The sequence below is a fragment of the Mustelus asterias genome, chromosome 13 (genome assembly GCF_964213995.1).
Source record: "Mustelus asterias chromosome 13, sMusAst1.hap1.1, whole genome shotgun sequence".
Taxonomy (NCBI): domain Eukaryota; kingdom Metazoa; phylum Chordata; class Chondrichthyes; order Carcharhiniformes; family Triakidae; genus Mustelus; species Mustelus asterias.
This window is the reverse complement of record NC_135813.1, coordinates 93,331,463-93,346,511: the sequence shown is the minus strand read 5'-3', so window position 1 is coordinate 93,346,511 and position 15,049 is coordinate 93,331,463. Positions and strand designations below refer to the sequence as shown.

General features: G+C 45.8%; 1 protein-coding gene across 1 annotated transcript in view; it reads left to right on the top strand.

The window, feature by feature from the left end:
• The window catches only part of myo1ha (myosin IHa), a 91,031-nt gene extending 79,494 nt beyond the window's left edge, over window positions 1-11,537 (top strand). The window contains exons 29-32 of the mRNA XM_078227674.1: window positions 2,197-2,267; window positions 5,248-5,345; window positions 8,527-8,626; window positions 11,422-11,537. Coding sequence (XP_078083800.1) covers window positions 2,197-2,267; window positions 5,248-5,345; window positions 8,527-8,626; window positions 11,422-11,448 — 296 coding nt within the window. The 3' untranslated portion in view covers window positions 11,449-11,537. The remainder of the gene's footprint in view (window positions 1-2,196; window positions 2,268-5,247; window positions 5,346-8,526; window positions 8,627-11,421) is intronic.
• The last annotated feature ends 3,512 nt before the right edge of the window (window positions 11,538-15,049 follow it).

The window sequence follows — 15,049 nt, the reverse complement described above, 5'->3', positions numbered from 1 at the left end:
CGCGGTGGGGGGTGGGGGGCGTGGTTTGCTGCCAGCGGGAATGCGAGGAAAGCTTCAGTCCTTGACTCCTCCTTTGGACCTCTAACACCTATTCAACACCCTTTATGTCCCGTTCCCCATTGTTACCAGCTTGCCTTAGGTAAGCATCTGTTTGCAACGTTGCTAGGCTCATCAGCATATTAAAAGCACTAGTTTCAATAGCAGAGCCAAACTGTCCCCAATAGTCTTATTAAAAAAATATATAACCAGCAGGAAAAAATGCCAATTTATTGGATTCCCTGATATTTTTATGTCATCACTATTTTTCCTGACGCATGCTATTCCATCCTTCCCATGCTATCCCTCTGATGCCACACCTATCCCATTCCTTTCACTCCTCTCATTTCTTCCCTATCCCATCCCCCATCTCGCCCCTTCTTCCTGTGCCATCCCATTCTAATACCCCCCCATGCATTCACACCACCCCATCCCATACCATCCTCCTCTGTCCTTACGCACTCCGGTCCACGTACCTGAAATCTCCAACCGGGTGTTAGTTTTGTTAATAAAAGCCAAATACTCCAGATGTTGGAAATCTGGGAAAAACGACAGAGTGTTGGAAAAACTCAGCAGGTCCAGCAGCATCCGTGGAGAGAGAAACGGGATCATTTTGCTGTTGGATTCTCCTTACCTTGCGAAAGTGCCTGAAAGCTCAGAATCCTTCACATGTGAGTTCCCGTTGGGCTGCAGTGGGAATGGGGAAATCGGGGATGGGGAGATTCTCTCACACTCAACACTCTTGAGATTAATGGGTGGCACGGTGGCACAATGGGCAGCATGGTGGCACAGTGGTTAGCACTGCTGCCTCACAGCGCCTGGGACCTGGGTTCAATTCCAGCCTCGGGTCACTGTCTGTGTGGAGTCTCCACATTCTCCCCGTGTCTGTGTGGGTTTCCTCCGGGTGCTCCGGTTTCCTCCCACAGTCCAAAGATGTGCAGGTTAGATGGATTGACCATGCTAAATTGCTCCTGAGCATCCCCAGATTTTTAGGATCGGTGGATTGGCCATGGTAAATGCACGGGCGGGGTTATGGGGATAGGGCCAATGGGAGGGCCTGGGTGGATGCTCTTTCAGAGAGTCGGTGCAGACTCGATGGGCCAAAAGACCTCTTTTTACACTGTTGGGATTCTATGATTCTGGGACTGGGATTGTATTTGCCTGTGTTGAAAAAATAATTAATTCATCGTTGGCAGCTGTGGGTGTATGTTGGATTGTAGTTATGCCAGTGTTACTGAAGAGGAGGAGGACTGGAATCCTTCCTGTTTCCATTTGTTTTGCTGTGCCCTTGGCACTAGCTCCAATGTAGTCATCCAAGATTCACACAGCTTTGCTAAGCAATTAGGCCGTGAAATAGTAATGTACTTTTACCTTCATTACCCTCTCCACCCAGTGAGAAATTGGCCCTTGATTATTCAAACAAGAGGATTACATTGATCGAGCTATTCAAAATCATCAGAGATTGCCACAGAATAGATCAGGAGAAACACTTCTCATTGGTTTCAGAATTGAGAACCAAAGGATACAGATTGGTAAAGGGAGCAATGGTGTCATGAAGAAAACCTTTATCTTGCAGCAAATGATTAGGATCTGGAATTTACTGCCTGGGAGTGTGCTGGAGACAGGGTCCACTGAGGTTAGAATCATAGAATCACTACAGTGCAGAAGGAGGCCATTTGGCCAATCGAGTCTGCACCGACCGCATTCCCACCCAGGCCTATCTCCATAACCCCATGTATGTACCTTGCTAACCCCCAGACACTAAGGGGCAATTGAGCATGGCCAATCAACATAACCAGCACATATTTGGACGCTGGGAGGAAACCGGAGCACTCGGAGGAAACCCCCGCGGACATGGGGAGAAGGTGCAAACTCCATACAGACACTGATCCAAGGCCGGAATTGAACTGGGGACCCTGACACCGTGAGGCAGGTATGCTAATCACTGTGCCACTGTGCTGCACCTCAAAAGGGAATTGAATTCATGATATCTGTAAAGAAAAATATTTGCAGGTCTGTGGGGGCGGTTAGCACAGACACAATGGGCCGAGTGGCCTCCTGTGGCGTAACCATTCTACTGATACCGTGCCAAGGGGCTTTGTGGGAATTGAACATTGCTGATCGCACCCTGCTGATAACTTACGTTTCTGTTTCCTTTAGGTGTGTCGGTCAGTAACCTGAGCGACGGGGTCTTCGTCATCCATGTTCCCTGTGAGAACAACAATCAGAAAGTAAAGATTCAGCTCCTCGTTACCTCATTCTCTTCTCAGTTATACAGGGGGCCATCTTGACTTGGTGTTGACAGTGTAAAGTGGGAAGAATTGGATGACTTGCTGTTTGGTTTCTTTGGAACTCAATAGACAGCAACTTTGGATCCAATATATGGGTCGTTTTTCACTCCTCCCCACCCTGTACAAATAGACTCAGAGGTTTACAGCATGGAAACAGGGCCTTTGGCCCAACCTGTCCATGCCGCCCAGTTTTTACCACTACGCTAGTCCCAATTGCCCGCATTTGGCCCATATCCCTCTATACCCATCTTACCCATGTAACTGTCTAAATGCTTTTTAAAAGACATAATTGGACCCATCTCTACTACTACCTCTGGCAGCTCGTTCCAGACACTCACCACCCTCTGTGTGAAAAATTACCCCTCTGGACCCTTTTGTATCTCTCCCCTCTCACCTTAAACCTATGCCCTCTAGTTTTAGACTCCCCTACCTTTGGGAAAAGATGTTGACTATCTAGTTGATCTATGCCACTCATTATTTTATAGACCTCTAAAATATCACCCCTAAGCCTCCTACACGCCAGGGAAAAAAGTCCCAATCTATCCAGCCTCTCCTTATAACTGAAACCATCAAGTCCCGGTAGCATCCTAGTAAATCTTTTCTGCACTCTTTCCAGTTTAATAATATCCTCTCTCTAACCAGATCTGTGACCAGAACTGCACACACTATTCCAATTATTATTGAGTTCTCGCTGTGTTACTTTGTGTATATCATATGAAGGGAAGGAGATAAAAGGAACTCTCCAAACCAATAATGAAAGGAGATTTGGTATTCTTGATGAATGTGCAGGACAAAACATCAACAACCTGCAGGGTTCTTTGGAGTTCTGTTACATTCCTTCTTGTGTTCTTAATGTTCCAGCGCCTGCCCTGGGATCCAGAGGGAAAGTTTTGGCCACCGCTCCCCAGAGTTTACTACTCTCCCACTTCCTACCGTCACCACCATATCCTCGCAGGGGCCAAAAGCCCCCTTCCCCATATCCTGCCATCTGCTAAAAAGCATCCATGAGCCACCCAATTCCTGAAGTCACTGCCTGCCAAATTCCCACCTGGAATGAGCAGGGAGTGCGACAGCCTTTACATCATCGGAGCCAGGAAGTTCAACTCACCATGGTCTTCAGTGAGTTCAGAAGTAACTGATTCCTAAGAATTCTGGAGTTATAACCATCTTCCCCACCTTGCCGTCTCAATCTAACATGTTTCCTTAATACAGAATAAATACTAACACCGACAGGATTTAGGGGAATTGTTCTAAAATACTCAAACTAATGTAGCATTACAGATTTGAGCACCATTTTCAAAATATCAAGGGGAACAGATCGAATAGATAGAGAGAGGCTCTTTCTGCTGTTTGGGAATCTGAAATGAGAGGACATAGTCTAAAAATTAGAGCCATACCTTGCATATGAACATACAAATTAGGAGCAGGAGTAGGCCATTTGGCCCCTCAAGCCTGCTCTGCTATTTAATAAGATCATGGCTGATCTGATTGTGGCCTCAACCCCACATTCCACCTATCCCCGATAACCTTTGATTCTCTTGTTAGTCAAGCATCTATGTACCTCTGTTTCTTCAGAAGGAACTCTTCAATTGCAGACAATAAAAATATAACAAAACTTACTCCAACTTATAAATCAAAGAAAGGGTTTAATAAAGAAACTTCATTACTCCAATCTTGGGGCCTCGCTCTGGGCCAATCCAAGTTCCCCACAATTCCCAACAGGTTCTTATTTATAGTGAGTCAGCTGATCATCACATCATTCTGTAATTAGTTCCATGGTTTACTGGGTCAGCTGACTCTTACAGCTTGTTACCATTGGTCACATTACATTTGATACAAAGTTGTCACCAGTTACATTCTAACAACCTCTGCCTTAAAAATATTCAATGACTCTTCTTCCATCTCCACCGAAGAGAGTTCCAAAGGTTCACAACCTTCTGAGCGAAAAATGTCTTCCCATCCCCAGCTCATTCGGAGAGCTTGGGCAGGCATGATGGGCTGAATGGTCTCCTTCTGCACTGTACTGAATCTATGATGATCATTGTTGGGGAACTGGCTGCTGTCTCAGCAGTGACAACCACTCGGTGTGAGATGAGTGTGAGGTTATGCACTTTGAAAGGAGGAATGGAGGCATAGACTATTTTCTAAATGGGGAAATGCTTAGGAAATCAGAAACACAAAGGGACATGGGAGTCCTTGTTCAAGATTCTCTTAAGGTTAATGTGCAGGTTCAGGACAGCACAGTGACACAGTGGTTAGCACTGCTGCCTCACTGCACCAGGGACTCAGGTTCGATTCCCGGCTTTGGTGACTGTCTGTGTGGAGTTTGCACATTCTCCCCGTGTCTGCATGGGTTTCCTCCAGGTGCTCCGGTTTCCTCCCACAGTCCGAAGATGTGCGAGTTAGATTGATTGGCCATGCTAAATTGCCCCTAGGTATCAAGGGGACGAGCTAGGGTAAATGCATGGGGTTATATAGATTGGGCCTGGGTGGGATTATGGTCGGTGCAGACTCAAAGGGCTGAATGGCCTCCTTCTGCACTGCAGGGATTCTATGATCTCAGTGACACTGCTGCAACCCGAGAACTGCCAGCCATTAATGATTGGTTGGCAGCTCTCAAGAGACTTCCTCCTGGATTAAAGGGGGAGGGGGGTTGTCCGCTGTGAGCCAATTAACGGCCCAACAATCATTAACTGGACTCAGGGCTTTCTGGCCATGTGGATTTGGTCTCACATCTGACTTTAGAGATGAAGGCACCACCTCCGTTTGAAATTCAGGCCATGTTTTCCTCTCTCCACTGTACAATATATCACCGGCTTGCTGCACGTTACTTCCAACAAGGTTCTGTGCCACATGTGAAGATAGTGGTGATGGCTCCTCTACCAGGGATTGTACTGACTGGTCTCTCTCCTGTACGCAGGGCGATGTCATTCTGCAGTGTGACCATGTGTTTGAGACAGTGACCAAGCTCTGTACAATGGCCAGCAAACAAAACAGCTTCAAAATCGTTCAGGGCAGGTAGGTAAAGAAAAATAATCCGACACGGGAATGACAAGAATGCAAATGTATTACACACACTTCAATCCTCAGCTCTGACCTACCACAGAATGACACCCAAGCAAGAATAGTCAAACCACAAGGACAGGTTGGATAGACAAAGATATGTAGAGGGACAGGTAGTATTGAGGAAGCAGGGGGGCTGCAGAAGGACTTGGACAGGTTAGGAGAGTGGGCAAAGAAGTGGCAGATGGAATACAATGTGGAAAAGAGTGAGGTTATGCACTCTGGAAGGAGGAATGGAGGCATAGACTATTTTCTAAATGGGGAAATGTTTAGGAAATCAGAAACACAAAGGGACTTGGGAATCCTTGTCCAAGATTCTCTTAAGGTTAACGTGCAGGTTCAGTCGGCAGTTAGGATGGCAAATGCAATGTTAGCATTCATGTCAAGAGGGCGAGAATACAAGAGCAGGGATGTACTTCTGAGGCTGTATAAGGCTCTGGTCAGACCCCATTTGGAGTATTGTGAGCAGTTTTGCACCCAATATCTAAGAAAAGATGTGCTGGCCTGGGAAAGGTTCAGAGGATGTTCACAAGAATGATCCCTGGAATGTAGAACATGTTGTATGAGGAACGGTTGAGGACTCTGGGTCTGTACTCGTTGGAGTTTAGAAGGATGAGGGGGGATCTTATTGAAACTTACAGGATACTGCGAGGCCTGGATAGAGTGGACGTGGAGAGGATGTTTCCACTAGTAGGAAAAACTAGAACCAGAGGGCACAACCTCAGGCTAAAGGGACGATCCTTTAAAACAGAGATGAGGAGGAATTTCTTCAGCTAGAGAGTGGTGAATCTGTGGAACTCTTTGCCGCAGAAGGCTGTGGAGGCCAGGTCAGTGAGTGTCTTTAAGTCAGAGATAGATATGTTCTTGATTAATAAGGGGATGAGGGGTAATGGGGAAAAGGCAGGAGAATGAGGATGAGAAAAATATCAGCCATGATTGAACGGCGGAGCAGACTCGATGGGCCGAGTGGCCTAATTCTGCTCCTATGGTCTTATGGTCCAATGGACTCGGCTTTGTATTCCCTTGAGTATGGAAGTTGAAGGAATGACTTACTGAAGTGTTGCAGATAATTGAAGAAGATGATAGAATAGATAAAGAAAAACAATTTCCGCTTGTGGGTGAGTCCCCAACAAGGGGGCATGTCCTCAAAGTTAAAACTATGGGATGTCCAGAGATAATAAATAAAGGCAAATTACTGTGAATGCTGGAAACTGAAACCAGAACAGAAAATGCTGGAAAACCCCAGCAGGTCTGGCAGCATCTGTAAGGAGAGAAACGAGCTGACATTTCGAGTCCAGATGACCCTTTGTCAAAGCTCTAGACAACTTTGACAAAGCGTCATCTGGATTCGAAACGTCGCCTCTTTTCTCTCCTTACAGATGCTGCCAGACCTGCTGAGATTTTCCAGCATTTTCTCTTTTGGTGTCCAGAGATAGTGTCGGAAAGCATTTTTTTGCACAAGGAAAAAATCTGGAACTTTCTCTCTGAAAAGCTGCAGAGACTGAAGGTGAATTGAGAATTTCGAAACAGCTATTGATAGATCTTTGATAAACACGGTATGGAACCAAGGAGAGTCACTGGAGTTAAGCTCGCGAATCAGCCACAATCTCATTGGGTGGCAGGACAGACTGGAGGGACCGAATGGCCTGCTTCTGGCCATACATTCTCGCGCCCAGGTTTTTGTCAAACTCAATCCGTTTGATTCAGACATTGGCGCCCTCTTTCCCTTTGAAGGCATTGACTCACGTTTGTCTTGGTGATACCCTGGCAGCCGTTCTGAACGCTAGAATGTCCTTCTAGCGTAACCTCAGACAGCAGGCGCTTTGGCCCCAGGAACGCAATCCTACCATCACCCGTGTACCTCTCAGCAGCAACCGCGGTGCTGACAGGCAGAGTAACGGTCTTGACTGGTTTGCCACTGCTTAGCTCAGGGATGCTGAGGCCAATGGCAGTGTCCCACCAATTGCCTTGGCTGATTTCAGTGAACAAGCTGAGATTGAATTCGGGGAAGTCCTTTAGTTTATTGAACAGGTTGTAGCATGGCAACAATGATCTTGTGTTGAGTTTTTATTACTGGCTACAATTGGGAAATGTTTTTTCAAACTTCAATCCGAGGATGTGGGCACCACTGGCAAGGATGGCATCTCTAGTTACCCTGAGAAGGCAATTGACTTTCCTGAACAACTGCAGTTACCAATGGTGCTGTTGCCTAAGTATATGACATTACAGAGCCATGAAGTTAATGCAGTTCACAAGGGCCCTTGATGACAGACAGCAGTGATGATGTTAACAATACAAATATGTAGATTAAAGTGAAGTGAACAGTACATTACAACTGAAGATCTAATAATGATGGGATAGCAAGTAACGGAAAGTGTTCATAAGTTCATAAGATATAGGAGTAAAATTAGGCCATTCAGCCCATTGAGTCCACTCCACCATTCGATCATGGCTGATAACTTGGTGTTGTAACTTGGGATCTTATATTGGAGTGAGCGAGGAACAGATAATGTTGGGACTGAGACTCTTATACACTGAGGGTAAGGCAGTGCTACCTCTGGATTGTATAACAAAGACAGGGTTGTAACACAACTTTATAATGAGAATGTGACATGTAACAGACTGTTTTATAACTTGAAAGCCTTATAACGACATTGGGGAGTGATCTGTAAATATCATCCTTGGACACTAAGGGGCAATTTAGCATGGCCAATCCACCTAACCTGCACATCTTTGGACTGTGGGAGGAAACCCGTGCAGACATGAGGAGAACGTGCAGACTCCGCATAGACAGTGACCCAAGCTGGGAATCGAACCAGGGTCCCTGGCGCTGTGAGGTGGCAGTGCTAACCACTGTGCTATCATGCCACCCCAGGAACAGAGTGCTACAACAGAGCTTTATGATCCAATCTTTTTTTATAAAATTTGTTTATTTATTAATCACAAGTAAGGCTTACATTAACATTGCAATGAAGTTACTGTGAAATTCCCCTAGTCGCCACACTTCGGGTACACGAGGCAGAATTTAGCATGACCAATACACCTAATCAAGAGAAATTGCTACAGATTATATATATTTTTTGCTCTGTATACAGAATAATTTCATGGAGTTTCACCCTCTATGTTTCCATTTCAGCTTAAAATTCACAATCCAACCGGGGAAGGAAGGAATTGTGGATTTCACCTCCGGCCATGAATCACAGGTTTTCAAAGGCAAGAATGGCCATCTGATGGTGGTAAGACATTTCTGTCAGTGTCGTTGGTGTAAAGGGTTAGAGTGAAATCTTATCATTGAGAGAGCGAATTCCCTGTGTTCGTACAAGAAGGAATCAAGCAGGTCATTAATTCAGTTCCAAAGAAGAGTTACATTCGATTTGAGATTAATTCTCTTTCTCTCTACACAGATGCTGCAAAACATGCTGAGTTTTTCCAGCACTGTCTGTTTATATTTGGGATCATTTACACTGCTCCTGTGGCAGTAGGGAGGGGTGCGGGAGGGAGGAAGAAAGTGATACAAGGAGAAGATTAGGTGTCTCTGTATCATGTCATGAATCCAGTCTTTTCTTCATGATTAAACTGTCAACAGTAAGTGACAATGAGATGTTTCAAGGTAGCGTGTGTACCAGTTACAGCAGATGTGTCAGTCCCTTCCTAACCTTGAAAATATCAAAGTGGTCACCTAGAAGTCTCTCTTTGAGTGAGGGCAGTCCACAATTCTCACCAGCAGTAAACAGAGGCAGCATTGAAGATAAATGGCATACAAACCAGAGCATAGGTCAGGAGAATTTTATTCTACGCAGTAATTTGCTCTGATCTGGAATGCATTGTCTGAAAGGGTGGAGGAAGAAGATTGAATGGGAATTCTCAAGATGGAATAAAATATATACTTGAAAAGGAGAAGTTTATGGAACTGTGGGAAAGAACGGAAGAGTGGGAGTGCATTAACTTCACGCCTCTGATACTTTATATACTAGGCAGCTAGTACCAGCATCATTGGTAACTGCAGTGATTCAAGGCCAATTACCTGCATCTTCTTGGGGTAACTTAGAGATGCCAGCCCATATCCTTGGATTGAAGTTTTAAAAGCATTGCGAGATGACTTTGATAGCTCTTTCAAAGGGCAGGGTGGGCTGAATGGCCTCCTTCTGTACTACATGACTCAATGAACAGAGTCCTTAACAAATGTAAAATACGTCAGCTGAAATACTTCTGAAATCTGACCTAAAAACTGTGAAGAGGATTCCACAAATACCCGGCTGCCTTTGTGGAGGGAGGGAGAGTTAATGCTTCATGTTTCATTCCCAATTTAGATTCTTCATACCCAGAATCATCTCACTTACTAACACCTGTTGGCCAGTAATATTCCTCTTCAGCTTAGGTGACCACAACACACACCTGCTCCGATGGACTGCCACATTTTGCAGCCACAACGCTTTCTCTTTTGATCTAGCCTCTACCCCTGTTTATCAATCCCACGTAACAAGCCTTGAATCTTTCAAAGAGAACATAAGAAATTGAGGCGGGAGTTGGCCATTCAGCCCTCTGAGCCGACATTGCCATTCAGTAAGGTCGTGGCTAACCTGCTACCTCAACCTCCACCTTCCAGCACCGTCCCCTTATCCCTTAATCCCCTTAGTATCCAAAAATCTATCAACCTCTGTCTCGAAGATAAGAACATTTACACAATGTCTTTTGCATAGTAAACTCCAAGTTCCCCTCCAAGCCGCTCACCATCCTGACTTGGAAATATATCGGTAAGAAGTCTCACAACACCAGGTTAAAGTCCAACAGGTTTATTTGGTAGCAAATGGTATTTGGTACCAATGTCAACCAATTTATTTGGTAACAATGGTATTTGCTACCAAATAAACCTGTTGGACTTTAACCTGGTGTTGTGAGACTTCTTACCGTGTTCACCCCAGTCCAACGCCGGCATCTCCACATCTTGGAAATATATCACCGTTCCTTCACAGTGGCTGGGTCACAATCCTGGAATTCCCTCCCTAACAGCATTGTGGGTCAACCCACAGAACATGGACTGCAGCGATTCAAAAGGCAGCTCACCACCACCTTCACAAGGGCAACTAGGGATGGACAATAAATGTTGGCCTGGCCAGCGATGCCCATGTCCCACGAATGAATAAAAAAAACTACCCCAAGGTCTTTCACAGGAACATTTATCGAACAAAATATGACACCAAGCTCACCCAGGATACATTAGGATAGATGACCACAAGTTTGGTCAAAGAAGTAGTTTTAAGGAGCGTCTTAAAGGACAAGAGATTAGGGAGAGCATTCCAGAGCATGTGGGCCCAGACAGCTGAGGGTATGGCTGCCAGTGGTGGAGGGAATAAAATCAGGGATGTGCAGGAGATTGCAATTTTGACCCAGGATGAATTTTAATGCTCACAGGGGTTTAGCATTGACCAGAAACTGAACTGGGCCAGCTATCTAAATACTGTTATTACAAGAGCGGCACGGTGGCACAGTGGTTAGCACTGCTGCCTCACAGCGCCAGAGACCCGGGTTCAACCCCAGCCTTGGGTCACTGTCTTTGTGGAGTTTGCACATTCTCCCCATGTCTGCGTGGGTTTCTTCCAGGTGCTCCGGTTTCCTCCCAGACTCCAAAAATGTGCAGGTTAGGTGGATTGGCCATGCTAAATTGCCCCTTAGTGTCAGGGGGATTAGCTAGGGTAAATAAGTGGGGTTACGGGAATAGGGCCTGGGTGGATTGTGGTCGGTGTAGACTCGATGGGCCAAATGGCCTCCTTTTGCACTGTAGGGATTCTATAAAGGAGCAGACTCGAAGGGCTGAATGGCCTCCTCCTGCTCCTATCTTCTATGTTTCTAGAGTTTAGACTCCCAGAACTGAGAGTTATCATCACTTCCCATATTTGTACCCGCTGAAAGAGAATATTATCTCACTAGTGAATAAATGAGCAGAAAAACACAGACCGAAGACCTGAATGTTGTTGAATGTTCATTCCAGCAGAACCGTCCTGACACATTTTCTCTCTTCTCACTTTCACAGATGACCCCAAGGGTGAAGTCTCGATGACCGTCCATTATTATTCATCCATTTTTGTTCATAAATTTCATGGGAAGTAGCAATTTGCTACAAGTTCCAAACGTATTCATTGTATGACCACGTGACCCACTCACTGACATGTCACAGTGTTGTCCTTCCATACAGTGTATGTCAGGGGCAATGGGCCTGTCCAGTACTATCTCATTGTTCATGCCATTTCAGTGCCTGCCAGTCACAACCAGCCAGATACGGAGGAGGTTTGATTCAAGGGGCGGGGGTGCGTATCTTGGTAAAGCCAGTGAGTGAACTCAGCCACATCCATGAGGCTGTTCCCCCATCCCGATCCTCATCCTGTCTTGTTGTTGCTCCAATTGACATCGCTGAGTTAGGACAAGAGGAGTCAGTAAGAGCTCTTGTTCATGATCACTGTGCAGAGAATACCCTCCCTTACTTAGCTGCTCCTCACATTACCCCTGTACTAAGTCTCGTTCACCTGTCACCCCCCCCTCTCCTCGGTAGAGTACATGGGCTTCCCGTCACCATCTGAAATCTTGGTGTTTTCCTTCAAATTCCTCCGCGGAATGGCCTCAGCATATTCCCGGCAACTTCTTCCAGGCCTAGACCAATCTCGTTCCACACGAAGCACCACGCCAAAAGTGATGCACAAGGGACCCAGGTGAAAATGGTGACACGACATGGGGAGGGGGTGGAGGGGCATCAGCCAGAGGTCCCAAGAGACAGTGCGCTGATCCTGAAGGGGACAAAGGTCAGCCAGCGGGGAGGACACCGCCTGACCCACATTGGGTGCGGGAAGGTGGGGGAGGAGCTGGCTAGCAGGTGGTGGCAGGCAGCACTGGGCAGCTGTAATGTGAAGCTGGGAGAATCACTTTGATCTTCCTTCATTCCGCATTCAGGTGAGTTTTTTTAAACCGTGACTTTTTTGCCGGTGAACTCAGTTAGTTTATGACTGCTTTTCACCTGAGAAAACTGTCCGTGGTCCATGATCAGCTGGGAACCAATTATCCTGAGATGGTCCAAAATGGGTGTTAGGCCTTCAATTTGCACATCCAATGGCCTAATGGCTACCGGGTACCCTACCCAGCATGGTGTGCGGCGGGTAACTGGCACGGAAGGAGCAGGAACATTGCCCCCATCATATCGAACTTAGGGGCGGCACGGTGGCACAGTGGTTAGCACTGCTGCCTCACAGCACCAGGGACCCAGGTTCAATTCCGGCCTCGGGTCACTGTCTGTGCGGAGTTTGCACATTCTCCCTGTGTCTGCGTGGCTTTCCTCCGGGTGCTCCCGTTTCCTCCCACACTCCAAAGGTGTGTGGGTTAGGTTGATTGGCCATGTTAAATTGTCCCTTAGTGTCAGGGGGACTAGCAGAGTAAATATGTATGGTCACAGGGGGTAGGGCCTACATAGATACATAGAACAGTACAGCACGGTACAGGCCCTTCGGCCCTCGATGTTGTGCCGAGCTTTGTCCGAAACCAAGATCAAGCTATCCCACTCCCTATCATTCTGGTGTGCTCCATGTGCCTATCCAATAACCGCTTGAAAGTTCCTAAAGTGTCCGACTCCACTATCACAGCAGGCAGTCCATTCCACACCCCAACCACTCTCTGAGTAAAGAACCTACCTCGGACATCCCTCCTATATCTCCCACCATGAACCTTATAGTTATGCCCCCTAGTAACAGCTACATCCACCTGAGGAAATAGTCTCTGAACGTCCACTCTATCTATCATCTTATAAACCTCTATTACCTGGGTAAATTGTTATCGGTACAGGTTCGATGGGCTGAGTGGCCTCCTTCTGCACTGTAGGGATTCTCTGATTCCATTCTATGATTCTATCCTCTGTAAATTGATGCCACAGGATAATTGACTTCATGAGCATTAGGGACAGGAGTAGGCCATTCCACCCTTCAACTCTCTGTTCTTATGTTCTTCTGACTCTGGCTCGTTCATCGTGAAGCCTCGGTTCGAATCTCTGGAAAACTCTTGCCCTCTGCCTCTTCCTGTAACAGCCCCACCAAAGCTCACCTTATCATCCACTTCCCCTGTGTTGGTGTCAGACTGCCCCCAAGCAGATCTTTCGCATACCTCGGAGGCTCCTTTGTGTTCAAAGTAGAATATAAATAAATGTAAACTGTTGTCTCCCTCTGTGGCCTACCTTTAGCAGTTTAAAATAGGAATGAATCACCTTTGCTACGTAGATGAAGCTGTACCTGTGACGTGAACCAACAGTATGCTTTACCGAGATGCACAGCTGGGAGGAAAGGTCACTTCTGGAACACAGGCCAGCCGTAAAGGCGAAAGATGTGACGAGTGGGAACTTGTAATTTGTGTCATCTTCAATCTGTGAAAATGTGACAAAAATAGAATTAAAATATCTATATATATTATCCACGGAAGCAAGGAATTGTATTGTATACACCGTTAAAATGTGTGTGCATAATATGAATGTTCTCTTACATTTCATAGAAAAATAAAAGCGTTATTATGCTTTCCAGAATAATCTTCATTATTTTTTACGTACTTACCAGTTTATTTACATTTGAAAATATCATTAACAAATATTGGTTCTGGATTTCTTACCTGAGTTTTGGCTCAAGAGAATTTGGGGCATGGAATGTATGAACCAGAGATTCTTCCCCCCTCCCCCCCCCCCATCATTCATGGTATATTACATCAGAGTTTATAACCCATCCCTAATTGCCCCGAGAAGGTGCTGGTGAGCCATCTTCTAGAATACAACTGAGAGACTTGCTGGGCCATTTCAGAGGGTGGTTAAGAGTCAACCACATTGCTGTGGCTCTGGAGTCACATGTAGGCCAGACCAGGTAAAGAGGGCAGATTTCCTCCTCTAAAAGGGCGTTAGTGAATGAAATGGGATTTTACCCACAATCTGGTAGTTATTAATCGCCATTACTGATTCTAGCTTTTTAGTCCATGTTTATTTCTTAATCAATTGAATTTAAATGGATGAATAGTTGTAATGTCTGAGGATTAGCATTTCAATCCCCCAGACAGTCCAGTCTGAGGTGACGGCCTTCTGTCTTGTGAGATTTGTGGTTTGTGCCACGGTGCTCAATTCTGCAAAGTGTCACCTGGTGTGGCTTAGGAGCCCCACTCAATGCTAACCACCGTTGACCCATCTTCAACTCTTAATCAGACCTCCAGTCATTGAATATGTCCAAGACTGAAACGATCAGAGATCTTTGTGTACCAGCAACCTTCGGCACTTAACACAAACAGCGCTGGACTCCATGCATCCACTGCAAGGTCTTTAATTACTTATGCACAAGGAGAACTCCCCTCCCTCCATCGAAATGGCTGGAGTGGTTCTGACGTTACAGAGAAACAGCTCAGCAATTATAGACAATTGCAGCAAATCAGGAACAAGAGATTTTTCACATCTTTCATTGACATATAGATTTGCCAATTAAATCCTGGCTTTTCGCCCTTTCTCATTTGATGAAAAATTGATTTCTGATAATCCTTCATTTGCATAGCATATCCCCATATCTCATCTTTGATATTTGTTATGGAAAAAAATCTGGGCTTGTTCACCCTCTGGTGAAGGTCAAAAAGCAGAATGTTATATGGCCTAGTCTGAAGCA